Source organism: Prionailurus viverrinus, chromosome F2, assembly GCF_022837055.1.
Source record: "Prionailurus viverrinus isolate Anna chromosome F2, UM_Priviv_1.0, whole genome shotgun sequence".
NCBI classification, from domain to species: domain Eukaryota; kingdom Metazoa; phylum Chordata; class Mammalia; order Carnivora; family Felidae; genus Prionailurus; species Prionailurus viverrinus.
This window is the reverse complement of record NC_062578.1, coordinates 38545529-38562109: the sequence shown is the minus strand read 5'-3', so window position 1 is coordinate 38562109 and position 16581 is coordinate 38545529. Positions and strand designations below refer to the sequence as shown.

The following is a 16581-nucleotide window of genomic DNA, read 5'->3' as shown; positions in this document are numbered from 1 at the left end:
CAGCACAGACACAAGAAGATGAATGGTAAATATTTGTTAAACAAACACATACATAAACAAATGGAAAGTGGGGACAATCCATGTAGCATTCAAACCTGCAATTTTTAGGCAACCCAGTTTTAGTTTAGTTATAGTTTAGTTTTAGTTTAGTTTAGTTGTAGTTTCAACTACAAATTGAACACCACACCCTGGTAAATTTCACACTAAATATATAAATAATGAACCTGTACAGCTGAAAGCAACCTTGAAAGAGACTTCATTTTATAGATGTAGTCACTGATTGAGTGACCTCAACAAGTGACTTAACCTCTTACCAAACCATACATGTTATTTAACAATATGAGGATAGTAACTTCCTTGAAGAGGAACGGAATTCCTAGCGTTGTGCCTGGCTCTCAAGAAATGATTTGTGTTGTTATTCTATTCGATAGCATTTTATGGGTGCTGAAATTTAAAAGTATTATTTTTGTTTCAGGAACTTAAAAAATATCAAGACTATTTTCATGTTTTTTATTTTGTAGAAAATATGACCAAAAATCAGAATACTGGGGCAAAGTGGACTTCCTACGATGATAAAATAAAAAGGCTAGTCCAAAAAGCAAGCACAGTATAGACCCCCTCAAAAATGTGGTAGGGAGATACTTTCAATAATTACTAATAAAAGGTAGGCTCTGAAGCAATACAAGAAAGAGTTCAAACTAACTTTTGAAAAATACATTCAGGGGTTTGTAGAAAATGGTTAGAAGAAAAATTCTGATCTTAGAACTGTGACATACATATCACCAGGTTATAAAGATCACAAGGACACTTTGTGGCTTAGATCATTCCTCAACATTTGGGCTTGAATTCCACGACATGCCCTGCCTGCCTTCTCTGCTGTGTTCTTCTCCTTAGCACTGATCATTGCCTCACGTCCTGTTTGTTTTGCTTGTTTGTTTCTTACAGCCCTTCTGGTTGGAACGGAAGCTCCATGAAGGCAGGGGTTTTCACCTATTGCTGAATCACCAGTTCCGAGCACCTGACACACAGATGGTGCTCAATACTTCTGCATGGACTGAGTAAATGAAGGCAGAAATTGAGACCCACGGGGATTAAGCTCCTTTTATTTAGCCGGTAAGTGGCTGCACCAGTTAAGATATCCAAGGCTCCCAAATGCTCCTCCAGGGCCAGCAGCCCCTCTTACCTCTCTTCTTTTCAGAAACTATCGTCTGTCCTTGCCGCTAGAAATCGTGGGAATAGCTATGCAGTATTTCTGAACCGCACGAACAATCTATATCTTTTGAAGGTATCTAGCACATTTTATTTGAGCTACTTCTAGAACTCCCATTGTAAAGGGGAGATTGAAGGGTGCCTGGGTAGCTTATTTGGTTGAGCGTCTGACTCTTGGTTTCAGCTGGGGTCATGGTCTCAGGGTTCATGGGTTTGAGCCCACATTGGGCTCCTGTGCTGGCAGCTTGAAGCCTGCGTAAGGTCCTCTCTCCCTCTCTCAGCCCCTCCCCCACTCGCTCGCTCATACAGGTGCATGTGCTCTTGCTCTCAAGTAAATAAATAAATAAACTTAAGAAAAATAAAGGAGAGATTGATTTTTTTCAAAATTCCACAACCGTGGAGACTCAATCTGAGAAAACTGCTAACTCATGAATAGCTAAACAGTGGCATTAGCCTGAATCTGACTTGTATAGTGCTTTAAAGGTTGACTGCAATAGGGGCGCCTGGGCGGTTCAGTGAAGCACCCAACTCTTGATTTCAGCTCAGGTCATGATCAGTAAGGAAGTAAATAAATAAATAAATCAACAAACAAACTTAAAAAAAAAATACAAAGGAGACCACAAGAAACCTAATTTCTAAGGACTGAGTTTTGCCAGCTCCCTATTTAAGGAAATTGTGAGTTAACAGAAGTCAGAATTTTAGAGGCTCTCATAAATAAAAGGATAAGGAGGTAAGTACTGGGAGAGCCACAAGAAGACAAAGTAATGATAATCAGACCCAGGCTTTTTTTTCCTGAGGAAATGTATTTTACAGTCTGTAATTTTCAACTAAACAACTATTAACCAAACATGAAGGAAGAATACATGTTTTCAGATACTCAAGAGTTCAAAAAATTAAACTACCGCATACCCAGACTCGGATGGTATCTGCAGACTTAACTTCTACAAAATAACAAGGGAAACCAAGAAAGAGGAACATATGGGCCACAGGACACAGTGGGTCCAACTCAGGAGAACCGCAAAGGGATGCCCTAGACTGACAGTATCCAGTGAACCTGTGTAGTAATCAGCTTAGACTGGGGCAGGAGAATGGAGGCTCCTGGAGGGAAGACACTCAAGGAAAAAGCATATTTGATAAAATATGCAACATAATCAAGTTTGAAAGAAAATGAGGCCACAACAAAGGCAAAAGACACAAGAATGAAAGAAAGGCAATTGGAAACTCCAAGGGAGCAAAAATGGTATATGAGGAAGAAGGTATGATCATAATACATTAATTGATTCTGTGTGAATGATATTTAATTATTAATGACACATATTTTAGAAGTTTAGAATTCTCCAAGAGACAGAGATTTAACCACAGTTATAACTGACTATACTGTAAACGCTCTACATGTTATCAAAGTAACAAGTTTAGGGGCACCTGGATGACTCAGTCAAACATCTGACTCTTGATTTTGGCTCAGGTCATGGTTTATGAGTTCGAGCCCCACATTGGGCTCTGTGCTAACAGTGAGGAGCCTGCTTGGGATTCCCTCTCTCCCCCTACCCCGCTTGCTCTCTGTCTCTCAAAATAAATAAATAAACCTTAAAAAAAATTTTAAAGTAACAAGTTTAAAATTTTTGGTGGGGAAGAGGGAAGGAGAGCTGACGATGGAGTAGAGATGCTAACATTGTCATCTTACAAATGGGGACTAAAAAGAGACTGTAGTTGGGAAAAGCAGAAATGAAGGTGCAGTAATATTAAGTTTAAAAGATAGCTATGGAGAAACTAAATATGTTATATTTAGAAGAATGAAGAACAATGATATCTAAAATGCACAAATCAAGGGGAAAAAAAGATGAGTGAAAAATGGTTATATATGGAGATCAGAATTGGAGATGGGGGAGAGTGGGACAGAAGGTAGTAGCTTTTTCTTACAGGGTTTTGTGGTTTTTGATTATCTTCAAACAATGCACTGTGTTACTTTAATGGAAAAAAAACAATCAAGTAGGGGGGAGAAAATTAGCTCATGGCTCAGTCAAATCCTAAATTCTTCTGTATATAAACTCCTCTCTCCTATCAGAAAAGTCCAAATCCTCATCCTATAACCATATATATGCACTTCTGGAAATTATCATTAAAGGGAGGAGTTTGTGAATATTAGTCTTATTTTTGGCAAAGACTCAACCACAGATTGCAAGTTCAAATGATTTTATGAGCCTAAAAGGAAATGAGGTAGGTAAGAAAATAGACAGTTTTTTTGTCTTTTGTTTGTTTGTTTTGTAACTCTGAACTCAGAACTAGTGAACTGCAATGACTTTACTGTTTATAGGTTCTTTTAGTGCTTGGTAACAGTTTAGAAGTGAGAAAAAGAAAACCACAAGTTAATATCCCTTGCTTTCTCCCAACCTCAAGATTTCTAGCAGCTGAAGTTTCACATTGTTGGGCAGAAATATTTAACACGAGCATCTGGGATTCATTCATGTCAACTGTTGCTCTTTAAGAAGGGTATTCTTTATTTAAAATACTAATCTTCTCTAAAAGACTGCTTCAGAAGAAATGAATGTCTCCTCCTTCCCATTCCCTGCCAGCACTCCCATTTCAAAGTTCAGCCTGCTCTAGGAAATTGAAAAGGAACCCCTTTCCTACAACCCCAAAGCCTCTTCCTTCAATATGCAAAAGCTTCAGGATAGTCCCCAAGGTGAACAACATCTCTGGGATCCTCAACCTCACTTCCAGATGGAGCCCCCAAGGTAGACAAGCAGATCCAGTTTCCCAACCCTTTTCCAGATGACAGCCTCCAGAAAGATGAGTGTGTCAGAGATCTAATCCTCTGATTCCATATGTGGGCCAAAGAGCACATGAATAAGTTGAAACATCTTCTCCCCTACCATATGTAATCCCCTAAGGGAGAAAGCTTTTTGATGCCTCTCCAATAACACTCCACAGTAAGTCTCCCCAGAGCTACGTCTCCAGAGATCAAAGCCTTATTTTTCTTTCACCTCTTTTCTCGCTTCCTGTTTTCCAACCTCAGTCCAAAAAGATATGCTATTTATTCCTCACCTGGGTCAAGGTGCTTATCTCTGAGCACACCTTGGAAATTCGGTTATTCTGAAGGTTTAAGGTCTTGAGGCCAGGCAGTTTATCTAATGATGAGGGCATCTTTGTAATCTTCTTCCCACTCAAGGTAACAATCTTAGTATTTTTACCACCTTTCAGTGCCCTTACTAACATCTTTTCAGTCATGGCCTTAGAAAAGAAATAAAAAAGGGAGAAGGTAATCACTAGGGATTAAGTTACATATTGTGCATCTTCAGAACCTCTAATGACAGAATTAGGGTGTCATGGAAACAAAAACATTCTGAGATGTACCATGTTGAAGACGGGAGACATCAGATAGTTTCCTGTGTAAAAGGTACGGATAGGAAATAGCTGACTCTTCATTTAAAGCAGTTAATGTATAAGATGAGCCTACGATACCTTATGCCAGAGACATGGATGTTATCAGACTAATGAGATCACATCAAAAGGACACAGAAATCAACTTCTAGGGACTCCCATTGGTCTAAAATGGAAAATTTGAGGATCATAAGGAATAATCTAGAGTGAAACACGTAAAAATACATTAAAATCTGAGAGTTCATAATGGTATTTTAAAAATAAATGTGTTGATTACACAGGGATTGCTAGGGAACCAACTCATTCATAAGTCTGAAAATTGATAAATGAAAAAAAGGAAGCATTCTGCTTTTTCAGCACAAAGTTCATTTGAGTGTAATCTAATAGTTAACAAAGTTCCTATTCAAAGAAAAATTGAAGCTGTAAATGAGGAAGGAAAAATTGATTTAGGAAAATCACAATTTTTGCAGATCCTAGTGAAATAACAGATCTAAGGAAATATGATAATTGGATGCTAAAAGCATTAGGTATGAGGTTGATGAGAACTTCATAAGTAAGAAATCAGGCTATAACTTAAACTCGTAATCAATTTTAGCATCGTTACAATTGAGACAGTCACGTTATAAGTCTCATGGACATGATACAATAAAAAGTACTCGGCACCACCTATGAAATATTATTGCCTAAAAATTTAACCTGAACCTAATCACGTGTCCAGACAAAACTACCATTTACAGAAAATATGAGGACGGGAAAACAAGCTAAATTCATCTCGGAAGCAGTGAGCCAAATCTAGAACACAAGGAATTCTACGGGGCAAAATGACACGAGGTCTAACCAACAAATCCATGGTATTAATAAAAGGGAGGAGAAACTGTCATGAAATAACAGCCAAATGCAGTATGTGGACCTTGTTTGGATTCTGATTTGAATAAAAATACTGTGGAGTTGTTTGGGGAAATGTGATCACGGACGGGTTATTAGATGATAGGAATTGCTAATTCTGTTATCTGTCATAATGGTGTGCTGGTAGTGTTCTTAAAAATGTACTTAACATCTAGAAATGCATCTGAAATTTGCAGGTGAAATGACATGATATCTTGAACTTTCTTTAAAATAACTTGGGTGTGGGGAGTGAGTGAAAAGAAACAGATCTAACTTATTGGTGCTCCATAATGGGTACATATGAGTACATTATACTATTCTCATTATTCAGAGAAAAGATTAGGACAAAGACAAAAATAACGGGAATGGGGAGGAGCTGAAACCAGTGGTATCTGATTACTATTAGAACTCCACTTGAGGGGTGCTGGGGTTGCTCAGTCATTTAAATGACCGACTCTTGGTTTCAGCTTCGGTCATGATCTTGCAGTTCGTGAGTTTGAGCCTAGAGTTGGGCTCTGCACTGATGGCGTGGAGCCTGCTTGCAATTCTCTCTGCCCCTCCCCCACTCTCATTCTCTCTCCCTCTCTCTCTCTCAAAAATAAATAAATTAAAAAAAAAAAACACTCGATTTGAGTCCATATGAGGCTTGGAGGCATTTGGGTTATTTGGGTTATATAAATAAATATGCCTATTTTGGTTGTTGATTTCCAAAAACTTGAACACTATAAAATATGTACTGTATTGAAAGTATTCAGGACACAATTCAATCTTTTCTTTGTAATTCACAAATCACTTTATTTATTTATTCAACAAATATTTAAGGAGCACCTACTCTATGCTCAATACTGTCCCAGGCACTGGGGAAAAAAGTGAATTAAAAAGACAAAAATCCCTCTGTCAGTGAATTTACATTTTAGTAGGGGGAGAAGAACAATCAAGATAAATAAGTAAGTCTAGTATGTTAGATGGCATTAGGAAGGGGAAAAGGAACAAAGCAGGTAAGGAAAATAGGGAGTGTGAGAGTGGGGAGTTTGCAGTTCTAGGCAGGACGTCCAGAGAAGGCCTCACTAAGAGGCTGCTGTTAGGGGAAAGAGCTTTTCCAGTAAAAGAATAAAGCAATGCCTAAGTCCTAAAGGAGAATCATTGAATTTTTAAAGAGTCTTAGGTGCATCAGTATCATCATAACAGTAAAACAAGAGGTGCTGATTAATAGTGACTTCCAGTTGCTAGAGTAGAATCATTTTTCAGCTACTTAATCTCTGTGCTTTGGTTTATCTCTTCCAAACCTATCTTCCAGCTTCATTACTCTGACACTTAAATGTTTTCCAGGAACCAACATGTTACTATCTAAACAAACTAATCATGAGGCATAAAAAAAAAAAATCTTATGGACACTCATCTCCTCTGAAATAACTCTATGTGGCCAGGACACCAGCTGACACTACCCAAACACGGGTAATTTGCTTTAAAGGGGTAAAACCACTGCAAGCTGATACTACTTTCTATTAATTTGCTTAACCTAGAAAATCTGGTAATTCTTGATTCCTCCTCCTCTCTTCCAACATGCAGTCAGCCCCATAAATGCCACCTGTTCTGGTTATCCATTGCTAGGTAACAAACCACTGCAAAACATAACGGCTTAATACATTTATTTTATTCACAAATGTAGAATTTGGGCAGGGCTTAGTGGAGAAAGTTTATCAGTGTTGCTCTTGGTGACATCTGGGGTGACTCAAAGGCTGAGGTGGAGATCATGTAAAGACTCATTCACCTGTATCTGGTGGTAGGTTCTGGGACCTTCAGGCAATCAGCCAGAACACCCCCACGTAGCCTATCCAAGGGGGCCTGAGCTGCCTCGCAGCATGGTGGCTTAGTTCTGAGAGTGAGCATCTCAAGCGAGAAAGTGAAATGGAAGCCTTATCACTTCATGACCTAGCTTCAGTATCAGGTAGCTTCACTTGTGCCACATTCTATTCTTTAGAACTCAGGTCCCTAAGAATGGCCCATATTCAAAGGAAGATGAACTAGACCCCACCTCTTGATGGTAAGTGGAAATATCTTAAAATCCACCTCAGTGGGCCCCTTTCTCCCAAGAGCCCCCTTCCCCAAAACTTTGATCTGTTGAGAGCATCAGATTACAGAATCTCGTCATCTAAATCAAGTAACAAGGGTGGATGCAGCTCCTTAAAGGCAGTTCTTTGAGTCCGTTTCACGGACAGTCCATCTTGATCTGAAAACCTAGGAACTAAAGAGACAAGTTATCTCATCCTCATGTACCCAGAAATTAACAATGGGTGAACCATAGGACAGGCAATAGCACCACTCAAAAAAGGGAAAAGTTAGAGGCACGAGGCAGCCCTGGTTTGTAGCAATTCTGGAACTCAACTGGGTACATGCTGTCAGATCCCTGATTAACGTTCAGCCCTACTGCCTGGGACTGGTTCTTGGTCTTCTCTCTGGGCTCTTGAATTATCTTTCCTTCTTCATAGAACATAGCTCATGTTTGCTATTTTTTTCTCAGACCTTTCTCTGTCCATAGAAGTTCAAGGCTCCAAAGGTCTTCTCATGGTTTTTTTTTTTCTTTTTTAAGTATATTCGCCAAGTTGTGCAACCATCACCACAATCAATTTTAGAACTCTTATCATCCAAAAAGAAGCCATGTGTCCTTTAGCAATCATCCTCCCATTTTTCCCACCCACTCCAGTCCCAGGCAGCCACTGACATCCTTTCTAGCCCTGTAGATTTGCCCATTTTTGACATTTTCTATAGATGGGATCATACACATGGTCTTTGCAACTGTCTTTAACTCAGTGTTTCTGAGTTTCATCGTGTCACAGCATGTACCAGTACCTTGTACCTTTTTATTGCCTAACAAGATCCCATCGTAGGTCTCTACTACTTTTATTTATCCACTTACCAGTTGATGGACATTTAGGCTGTTTCTACTTTTCAACTGTTGCAAATGATGCCACGGACATTTGCATGCAGTTTTCTTGAGTGTCTATCCAGAAGAGGAATTGCTGAGTCATAGAGTACTTTTGAGGACCTGGTAGACGGTTTCCCAAAGTAGCTGCATCAGTCTACCTTCCTACCAGCAGCATGTGAAGCTTCATCGTGTCATTTTATGGTGTCACATTTGAGCCAAACTGATACAGTCCCTTTTAAAACTTTGTAGGCTTGTCTTGAGTTTACAATTCTCTTCATCCAACAGAAGCCACACCCAGAATGTCTTTTCGAGAGCTCCTCTCTGTTTTGGGTTCCCTGTGAGACTACCGCGGGACAAAAGCCTTAAGAACTTGAGAAGCTCTCTCATGTGTTGACTAGAAAGCATCTTTCATCCTCTTGAGGTCTCAGCAAAGGTCTCAACATACCCGTGGTGTCTTCTTCAGACTTCATTTTCCTGAAAGTTCCCTGATTTGTTCTCTGTCTGGAATTCATTTAATTTTAGCAACATTTACTGTCTGGAAAGGCTATGAATAAGAAAATTTTATTTTTCAAACCTCCCAATTTGTGGCTCATTTACAGTTCTTTTTGCTTGCCTTTCTCCTCTTTTACTATAGGCATCTAGAAGAATCTTATACCTTCAATATTCTGTCTAGAAATCCCCATAGGTAGATCATCCAGTTAATGAGGTATACTTTTTATTTTCCATGTTAATGCTGCCGGCATCATTGCTAACCTTCCTGCTACTGTGTACAAGAGTCACCTTTCTTCCAACAACATAACAATAACATTTCCAGTAATATCTCCCTCATATTCTTTTAACCCCTCACCAACACCTTCCTGGGGTGGCATCAGGCTCCTGCTAACAGTCTCTTCAAGACCTGTCTGACTTACCCTGAGGCCCAGTCCCAGAACCCATTACATGGCTTAAGTTTTTTGTTACAGCAGCAAATTTTGTATCAGAGAAAAAGACCAACAAGAATTATATAGACTTTGGCCTGAGATAATTATGGGAACCGTGTAAGCCATCTATGTAGGGCTGTTGCTGATGTGTGGTGCTGTGCCTGACCCAGGATTCAACGTTTATTTATTTTTGGGACAGAGAGAGACAGAGCATGAACGGGGGAGGGGCAGAGAGAGAGGGAGACACAGAATCGGAAACAGGCTCCAGGCTCTGAGCCATCAGCCCAGAGCCTGACGCGGGGCTCGAACTCACGGACCGCGAGATCGTGACCTGGCTGAAGTCGGACGCTTAACCGACTGCGCCACCCAGGCGCCCCTGACCCAGGATTCAGAGATGCTGAAGGAGATCTGGCAGAAGTCGGGGAAGCCACAGGCTCAATGGTTGATTCATACCAGAAGTGAGCCAGCAGATTCACAACAGTACGCATGTTACTGACACTTGATGCCTTCACAAAAACTTTCCAAGCTTCCGCCAGACTTGTGCCTTCCACATTTTGTGCAAAATGTCTCTTGTGGCCAGGATTGGCCTGAAACTATGCAGGGAAGGGGATTCTGAGATATAATCTGAGCTTAGTTAAACTGATCCAGTACAATTCCACCACACCATCACCCTTCACATCTATCTGCTTCTTTCTACTGCTGCTATCCCTGTCCAAAGTCTCCTCATCTCTACCTTATTCCTCATCTCCTCATCTCTCCTTATCTCTACCTATTACCGCTTCCATTACGTATTCTGCCACTCTGCCATTACATACACTGTCGCTGCCATCAGTCATCTTACAATACATCTTCCTCGACAATAAATCCATAACCCTAAATAAAATCTTTCAGTGGCCTCTCATTGCTTAGAAGTTAAAATCCCAACTATTGAGTTGGGGCTCAAAATACCAGTCTAGCCCCAGTTTCATTCTGTGTTATTTCCTTTCACAAACCTAGTATGCTGCCGTTAGAAGACGACTAGCTATTCGTCAAAAGCGTCAACTGTATTTAGTCCTTTGCTCCTGCCATTCCTTGTGCCTGTATGTCTTTGCCACGCACCTATCTGCCTAACTGTCCCTAATCCTTCGAAGAATCTGATCAAGTATTTCCCCTATCATTTTCCTTGATCTTCTCTCCAAGCAGAATTGCTTCCATGTTTGTTTCAAGAAGACTTTGTACAAACTCTAATTTAACACTTAATACTTTGTATTATTGTTCTTGTCATATTTCTCCCTTGCTATACCTTTGAACTGCAATCTCTATCACCATGCTTGGCATAGAGCAGGCCAACATTTAATTTAAATATTCATTAAATTAAATTGAATTTTATGGCTAGGGGTTGTCTAAAAGAGCACCTTATGTAAAATCTATTAGTAGCATAAATCAATGTTCATGAAAATATAGAAGAAAAGACATGTGAAGGCACAGAAGTTAAAAACACAGAGTAACAGGGAACATGGGTGGTTCAGTCGGTTGAGCATGCAACTCTTATTTTGGGTAGGGTCATGATCCCAGGGTCGTGGGATCGAGCCCCATGTCAGCATGGAGCCTGCTTAAGATTCTCTCCTTCTATCCCTCTGCCCCTCTCAACAGTTCACACTTTCTTTCTAAAATACAATACAAGGGGCACATGGGTGGTTCACTAGGTTAAGCGTTCGACTTTGGCTCAGGTCATGATCTCATGGTTCATAACTTCGAGTCCCGCATCAGGCTCTGTGATGACAGCTCGGAGCCTAGAGCCTGGTTCGGATTCAGTGTCTCCCTCTCTCTGCCCCTCCCCCACTCACTTTCTCTCTCTCTCTCTCTCTCTCTCTCAAAAGTAAATAAACATTAAAAAGATTTTTAAATAAAATTAAAATCTAAAACAAAAACTTTGAGTAACTATTTGTTAGGCACTGTCCAAGATGCCTTGTAGACAAATATGAATAATAGTCATTGTCTTCAAGGGGCATAAATCTAGAGGGAAATTAGAAGTGTAAACAGGTCATTCATTCCTCAGGTATTTATCATTTTTCAGTTTTACTTAACATTGTACAAGTTTAAGATGTACAAAATAATGACCTGATATGTGTATATGTTCCAAAATGAATACCACAATAATCAAATATTTATTAAGTGCCCATTACGTGCTGGGTGCCATTTTGCACTGAGGCACCTTGTTGGCTCAAGGAATATTTTCTGCTGTTGACTGCTGAGTCCATTCATAAAGTGTTAAAAAGAATTAACCAGTTGACAAAATACATGTGTGTGGGGGGGGAGGGGATGTATTTCAATAAAAGGAGTGTGAGAAAAATGTTGACAGGCATGAAATAATGGGGCCATAGGGAATATAAATAATTTGAGGGCATAATTCTAAAGAAAGAAGTGATGGGAAGTGATGCTGGAGAGGTACACAGGACTAGTCATGAAGGATCTCCCTTAAATGCCATGTTAAGGAGTGGACTTCATCCTGTAGGAACAGGGAGCGACTTGGCAAGTTTAGGTTAGGAGATAGGACTCAGACTTGCATTTCTGGCCGTTCACTTTGGCAGCATGAAGGAAGGGGGAGTTTCAGGGAGTAGCCCTGTGGGCAGGATGGCAATTTGACATTTGTGTACTATTCTAGGTGAGAGGAAAAAGGGATAGAGAAGAAATGAGAAGGTATAATGTGGGTAAGATTGCCGCTAGAACGTGATCTCGTAGGTACATTAGATGAGGTGAACCACAACTTAGGGTATGAAATGGGGCAATGAGAGTTGGGTAGTATTTGGCAGGGTGAGACTGTGGCACAAGCCCAGTTTCTGAAGGCATTAAATATCTACGAAGAGGGGAGCCTGAGTGGCTCAGTCGGTTGAATATCTGACTTCTGCTCAGGTCATGATCTCACAGTTCGTGGGTTCGAGCCCCACGTAAGGCTCTGTGCTGACAGCTCAGAGCTTAGAGCCTGCTTTGGATTCTGTGCCTCCCTCTCTCTCTGCCCCTCCCCTGCTCATGCTCTCTCTCTCAAATAAAAAAAAAAAAATGAAATAGACATTAAAAAATGTTTTTTAAATCTACAAAGAGAAATAGAGTAAAGGAGATGGGATTTACCATTTCAGACCTGAGTTTTGACCTGCATCTAAACGTGTTCCATAGAAACACCCAGCTAAAAGAGCTGTGAGTTCTGCTGTGTGGGTTGGCCCCATGGGATGTTGGCATCCAGAGTTTCCCACAACCAGAAACCAGTCTGTTTGCAGGCAAATTGAAAAATCACCAATTTTTTGAGACAGCCTCATCCTGTGAACTCAACGCAAGATGAGGAACCTTAAACTGAATGTTAATCTAGATGGAGCAAGTGACTTGTAAACTTCAAGTCAGTCAAACTGGCTTTATCTCTGCCCTCATCAGTAAAATAACAAGAAAGAATACCAATCTATCCCACTGAGACTGTATGGGAAACATCTAACTAATGATTATAAAATACTTTGGAAGTATACAGTGCTGTAGGAATGCTAAAATATATAGCATCCTAGAATCTAAAGGACTTTAAAACACTCAGTAATTACATTAATACATTGATTAACACCTAAAACACAAAAGAATCTGGCTCAATCCTATGACACGGGCCCCTATGACAAATTAAAGGATTTTCAAAGCTGCAAAAATGCATTAAAAACAGGAGTTCAGCAAACAGGTTATGGCAGAAAACAACATGCTTACTTGATTTGTTTTGGCAATCTTATCTCGTGATGAAAACATGGTCTGAAACTTGGGATAAAAGTTTTCAAACATGAGCAGATGCTTCATGTACTAGAATCCTACTGTAGAAATCTTCTGTCCTGTAATAAAAAAGGGCATTGCCTCTGTCTTCGTTCATTTTCTTTTTAAATATGGAAATGGAAGTTTTGATTTCAAGGGTTTTGGATTCTCAGAAGCCTGCCTTCTGAGGTCAGCCTTACCACTCACTGGCAGTGTGGCTTAGCAAGTTGCTCGCTCCCAAGCTCTTCAAGTTTCATTCCCATTATGTCTAGTACAGGGATGAGAATACCAACCCGGCCTTCTGTCAGGGCTAAATAAGCCCACTTATGTAAAGCAGTTAGCGCACATATAGTAAATGCTCAGTAAAAGGTAGTTGTGGTTTTTCTGGTACATTTTTAATTTTTTATTCATTTATTTAAAATTATTTATTTATTTATTTATTTTAAATTTTTATTTTAAATTTTTAATTTTAAATTTATTTAAAAAATTGTTTTAAATTTATTTACTTTCAAGACAGAGAGAGAGAGCGTGAGTGGGAGAGGGGCAGAGAGAGAGGTAAATAGAACATAAAGCAGGCTCTGAGCTCCACAGCACAAAGCTCAGCTCAGGGCTCGGACTTATGAACCATGAGATCATGACCTGAGCCGAAGTCGGACGCTTAACCGATTGAGCCACCCAAGTGCCCCTGTTGTACATTTTAAGTCAAGATCTCCACCTTTTGGGAAATCTCAGGTGTGCACGTACCATTCTTGGGACTGATATATGGTGCGAATATAAGCCTACTGTTCCAAAGACCGGTCTCTCTACCGTGACCTGCACTGCGCTGTCCTCTTCTTTATCCATGAGGTTAGAAACATTGGTGGTTCACAGGCTTTAACACAGCAAACATTTGTATGAAATTCAGTTATCAGTTCTTAATTTTGCCAAGTAAAGTCATTTTTAAAAGTTCTCTTTCCTCTACTGCCACCATAATTTCATAAAAGGACATTTTAAACCCCTCTGGTAAAAAAGGAATATAAATAAATTTATTTACAGTGAGTTTGCTTTATAAAAAATTCATCATCTTATACAAAATTTTATTTTCCAAATGGTATCAGCTTATACATCAGCATTTGATTACTAGGCTAGATGAAACTCTTAGATTCTACTTAAACACCCACATACAATACACATATACATATATTTTGGAAGTTTCTACCAAAACTCAAATACATTAGAAAACAGAAAGGAGTAACCATTAAAATTAGAAAAGAAAGGATTAGGAAAGAGAACAATAAGATGAAACCAAGCCCAGTAAGATAAAATAGCTAAACATTTATAAAATCTAAAGATAGAATTAAAGAACAAAAAGGGGAATCTAAGTGGGATGTTATAATACCAAGCCAGATTTTGACTTGAGAACAAGGCATTCTTGTATCTATATATATACACACACGTATATTATTTTTTAAATTTTATTTAAATCCAAGTTAGTTAACATATAGTGTAGTAATGGTTTCAGGTGTAGAATTTAGTGATTCATCACTTACATATAACACCCAGTGTTCATCCCAACAAGTGCCCTGTTTGATGCCCATCTTCCATTTAGCCCATCCCCCCACCCAGCACGCCTCCAGCAATTTGTTCTCTGTATTTAAGAGTCTCTTATAGTTTGCCTCGCTCTATTTTTATCTTATTTTTCTTTCCCTCCCCCCGTGTTCATCTGTCTTGTTTCTTACATTCCCCATATGGGTGAAATCATGTCTTTCTCTGGCTTATTTCACTTAACACAATACATTCTAGTTCCATCTACATTGTCACAAATGGCAAGATTTCATTCTTCTTGATTGCCAAGTAATACTCCATTGTATGTATATACCACATCTTTTTTTTTTTAATTTTTTTTAACGTTTATTTATTTTGGAGACAGAGAGAGACAGAACATGAACGGGGGAGGGTCAGAGAGAGGGAGACACAGAATCCGAAACAGGCTCCAGGCTCTGAGCGGTCAGCACAGAGCCTGACGCGGGGCTCGAACTCCCGGACCGCAAGAGCGTGACCTGGCTGAAGTCGGCCGCTTAACCACCTGAGCCACCCAGGCACCCCTATACCACATCTTCTTTATCCATTCATTGGTTGATGGACATTTGGGTTCTTTCCATAATTTGGCTGTTGCTGCTATAAACATTGGGGTGCATGTACCCCTTCAAATCAGCATTTTTGTATCCTTTGGATAAATAACTAATAGTGCAATTGCTGGATCATAGGGTAGTTCTATTTTTAATTTTTTGAGGAATCTCCATACTGTTTTCCAGAGTGGCTGCACCAGAGCGCATTCCCACCAGCAGTGCAAAAGTGAGACCGAGGCATTCTTGACGGAGACATGAAATTTATTTTCACAGACCAGCTGGGGGTGGTGGTGGACGAACAACATGCATGCTGAGTGCTGCCATGAGGAAAACCTGGCCCCGTGTTGACAGTTTTGATTTTTTTGAGAAGTGGAAATATGGATCTTAATTAAGTGAAATCTCCCAGTTTGTAAATACTATCAACTAATTCACTTTCTAATTTTCTTTACATCGCTGCATAGGTCAAACAAAATACCTCTTGGGTCACATTCAGCCCACCAGTTCGGAAGTCTGGTGGAGCAAGAGAAAAGGAGTCAAGGAGAACATCCTGAAAGACAGTCAAGGGAACAGGGGCAGCAAGAACAGAGCTGAGGAGGAGGAACCAGCAGAGTAGTGTGGTGAACAGCAAGAGAGACTTTCAAGGAGTGAGTGGTCTACAGTGTTAAATGCAGCAGAAATTTCCAGGAGGACATAAGAACAGGAAGGTGATCAGTGGCACCGCTTCTAGAAGCAGTTTCAGTGCAGTGGTGGAGATTAAACCCAGACAGTTGTGGGCGTTCTTTGTGGAGCTTACTAAAGGTGTTTCCTTAATTCACATTAATTCACCAATATCATTTAAAAAATCAGTTAAGAATATCCCAGCCAAGCCTGAAAAATTCTATTCTGATCAAGAATCTTGACAGCTCAATTCCAAACAGAATATAAATGTCAACCTTTGAGATAACAGGAAGCTAAACAAATACTATGAGAATTTTCACTTTACCATCTCAGTGCTTCCTACGTGTCATAATGGCCTACAAGCTACTGAAAATTCCTCCATGCTGAATACCAAGGGCAACAGTGAAACTCCCCCTCCTTCTAGCATCTCCGGGCTCTGCTTTGTGAACCACCTCGACAATCCCAATCCCACTTTCCCAAAAGAAATCAACAGCCTTTCTATCATGTCTGCCTCCCTTTCTGGTGACATACTAGCAAAAACATCCCCCCTCTCCCCCCCCACACACACCACAGCAAAATAACCATTATTTTTATTTACCATAAATTATGCTATGAGCATATGCTAAAATGCAAGATGTGTTGTCTAAACTTTCATATTTTATTATTCTACTAGGTAAATGTTATTATTCCTATTTTAGAACAAGCAAACTGGTGTTCTGAAAAGTTAAATTTATGCGCT

General features: G+C 39.8%; 1 protein-coding gene and 1 long non-coding RNA gene across 4 annotated transcripts in view; one reads left to right on the top strand and one right to left on the bottom strand.

Moving 5' to 3' along the window:
• The window catches only part of LRRC69 (leucine rich repeat containing 69), an 81758-nt gene extending 77264 nt beyond the window's left edge, over positions 1-4494 (bottom strand). For all 3 annotated transcript variants that reach the window (XM_047841995.1, XM_047841996.1, XM_047841997.1), the window contains exon 1: positions 4255-4494. In XM_047841995.1, coding sequence (XP_047697951.1) covers positions 4255-4437 — 183 coding nt within the window. In that variant the 5' untranslated portion in view covers positions 4438-4494. The remainder of the gene's footprint in view (positions 1-4254) is intronic.
• A 69-nt stretch (positions 4495-4563) lies between these two features.
• LOC125156243 (uncharacterized) overlaps positions 4564-16581 on the top strand; it is a 28665-nt gene continuing 16647 nt past the window's right edge. The window contains exons 1-2 of the long non-coding RNA XR_007148506.1: positions 4564-4606; positions 15647-15829. This is a non-coding gene — a long non-coding RNA (uncharacterized LOC125156243). The remainder of the gene's footprint in view (positions 4607-15646; positions 15830-16581) is intronic.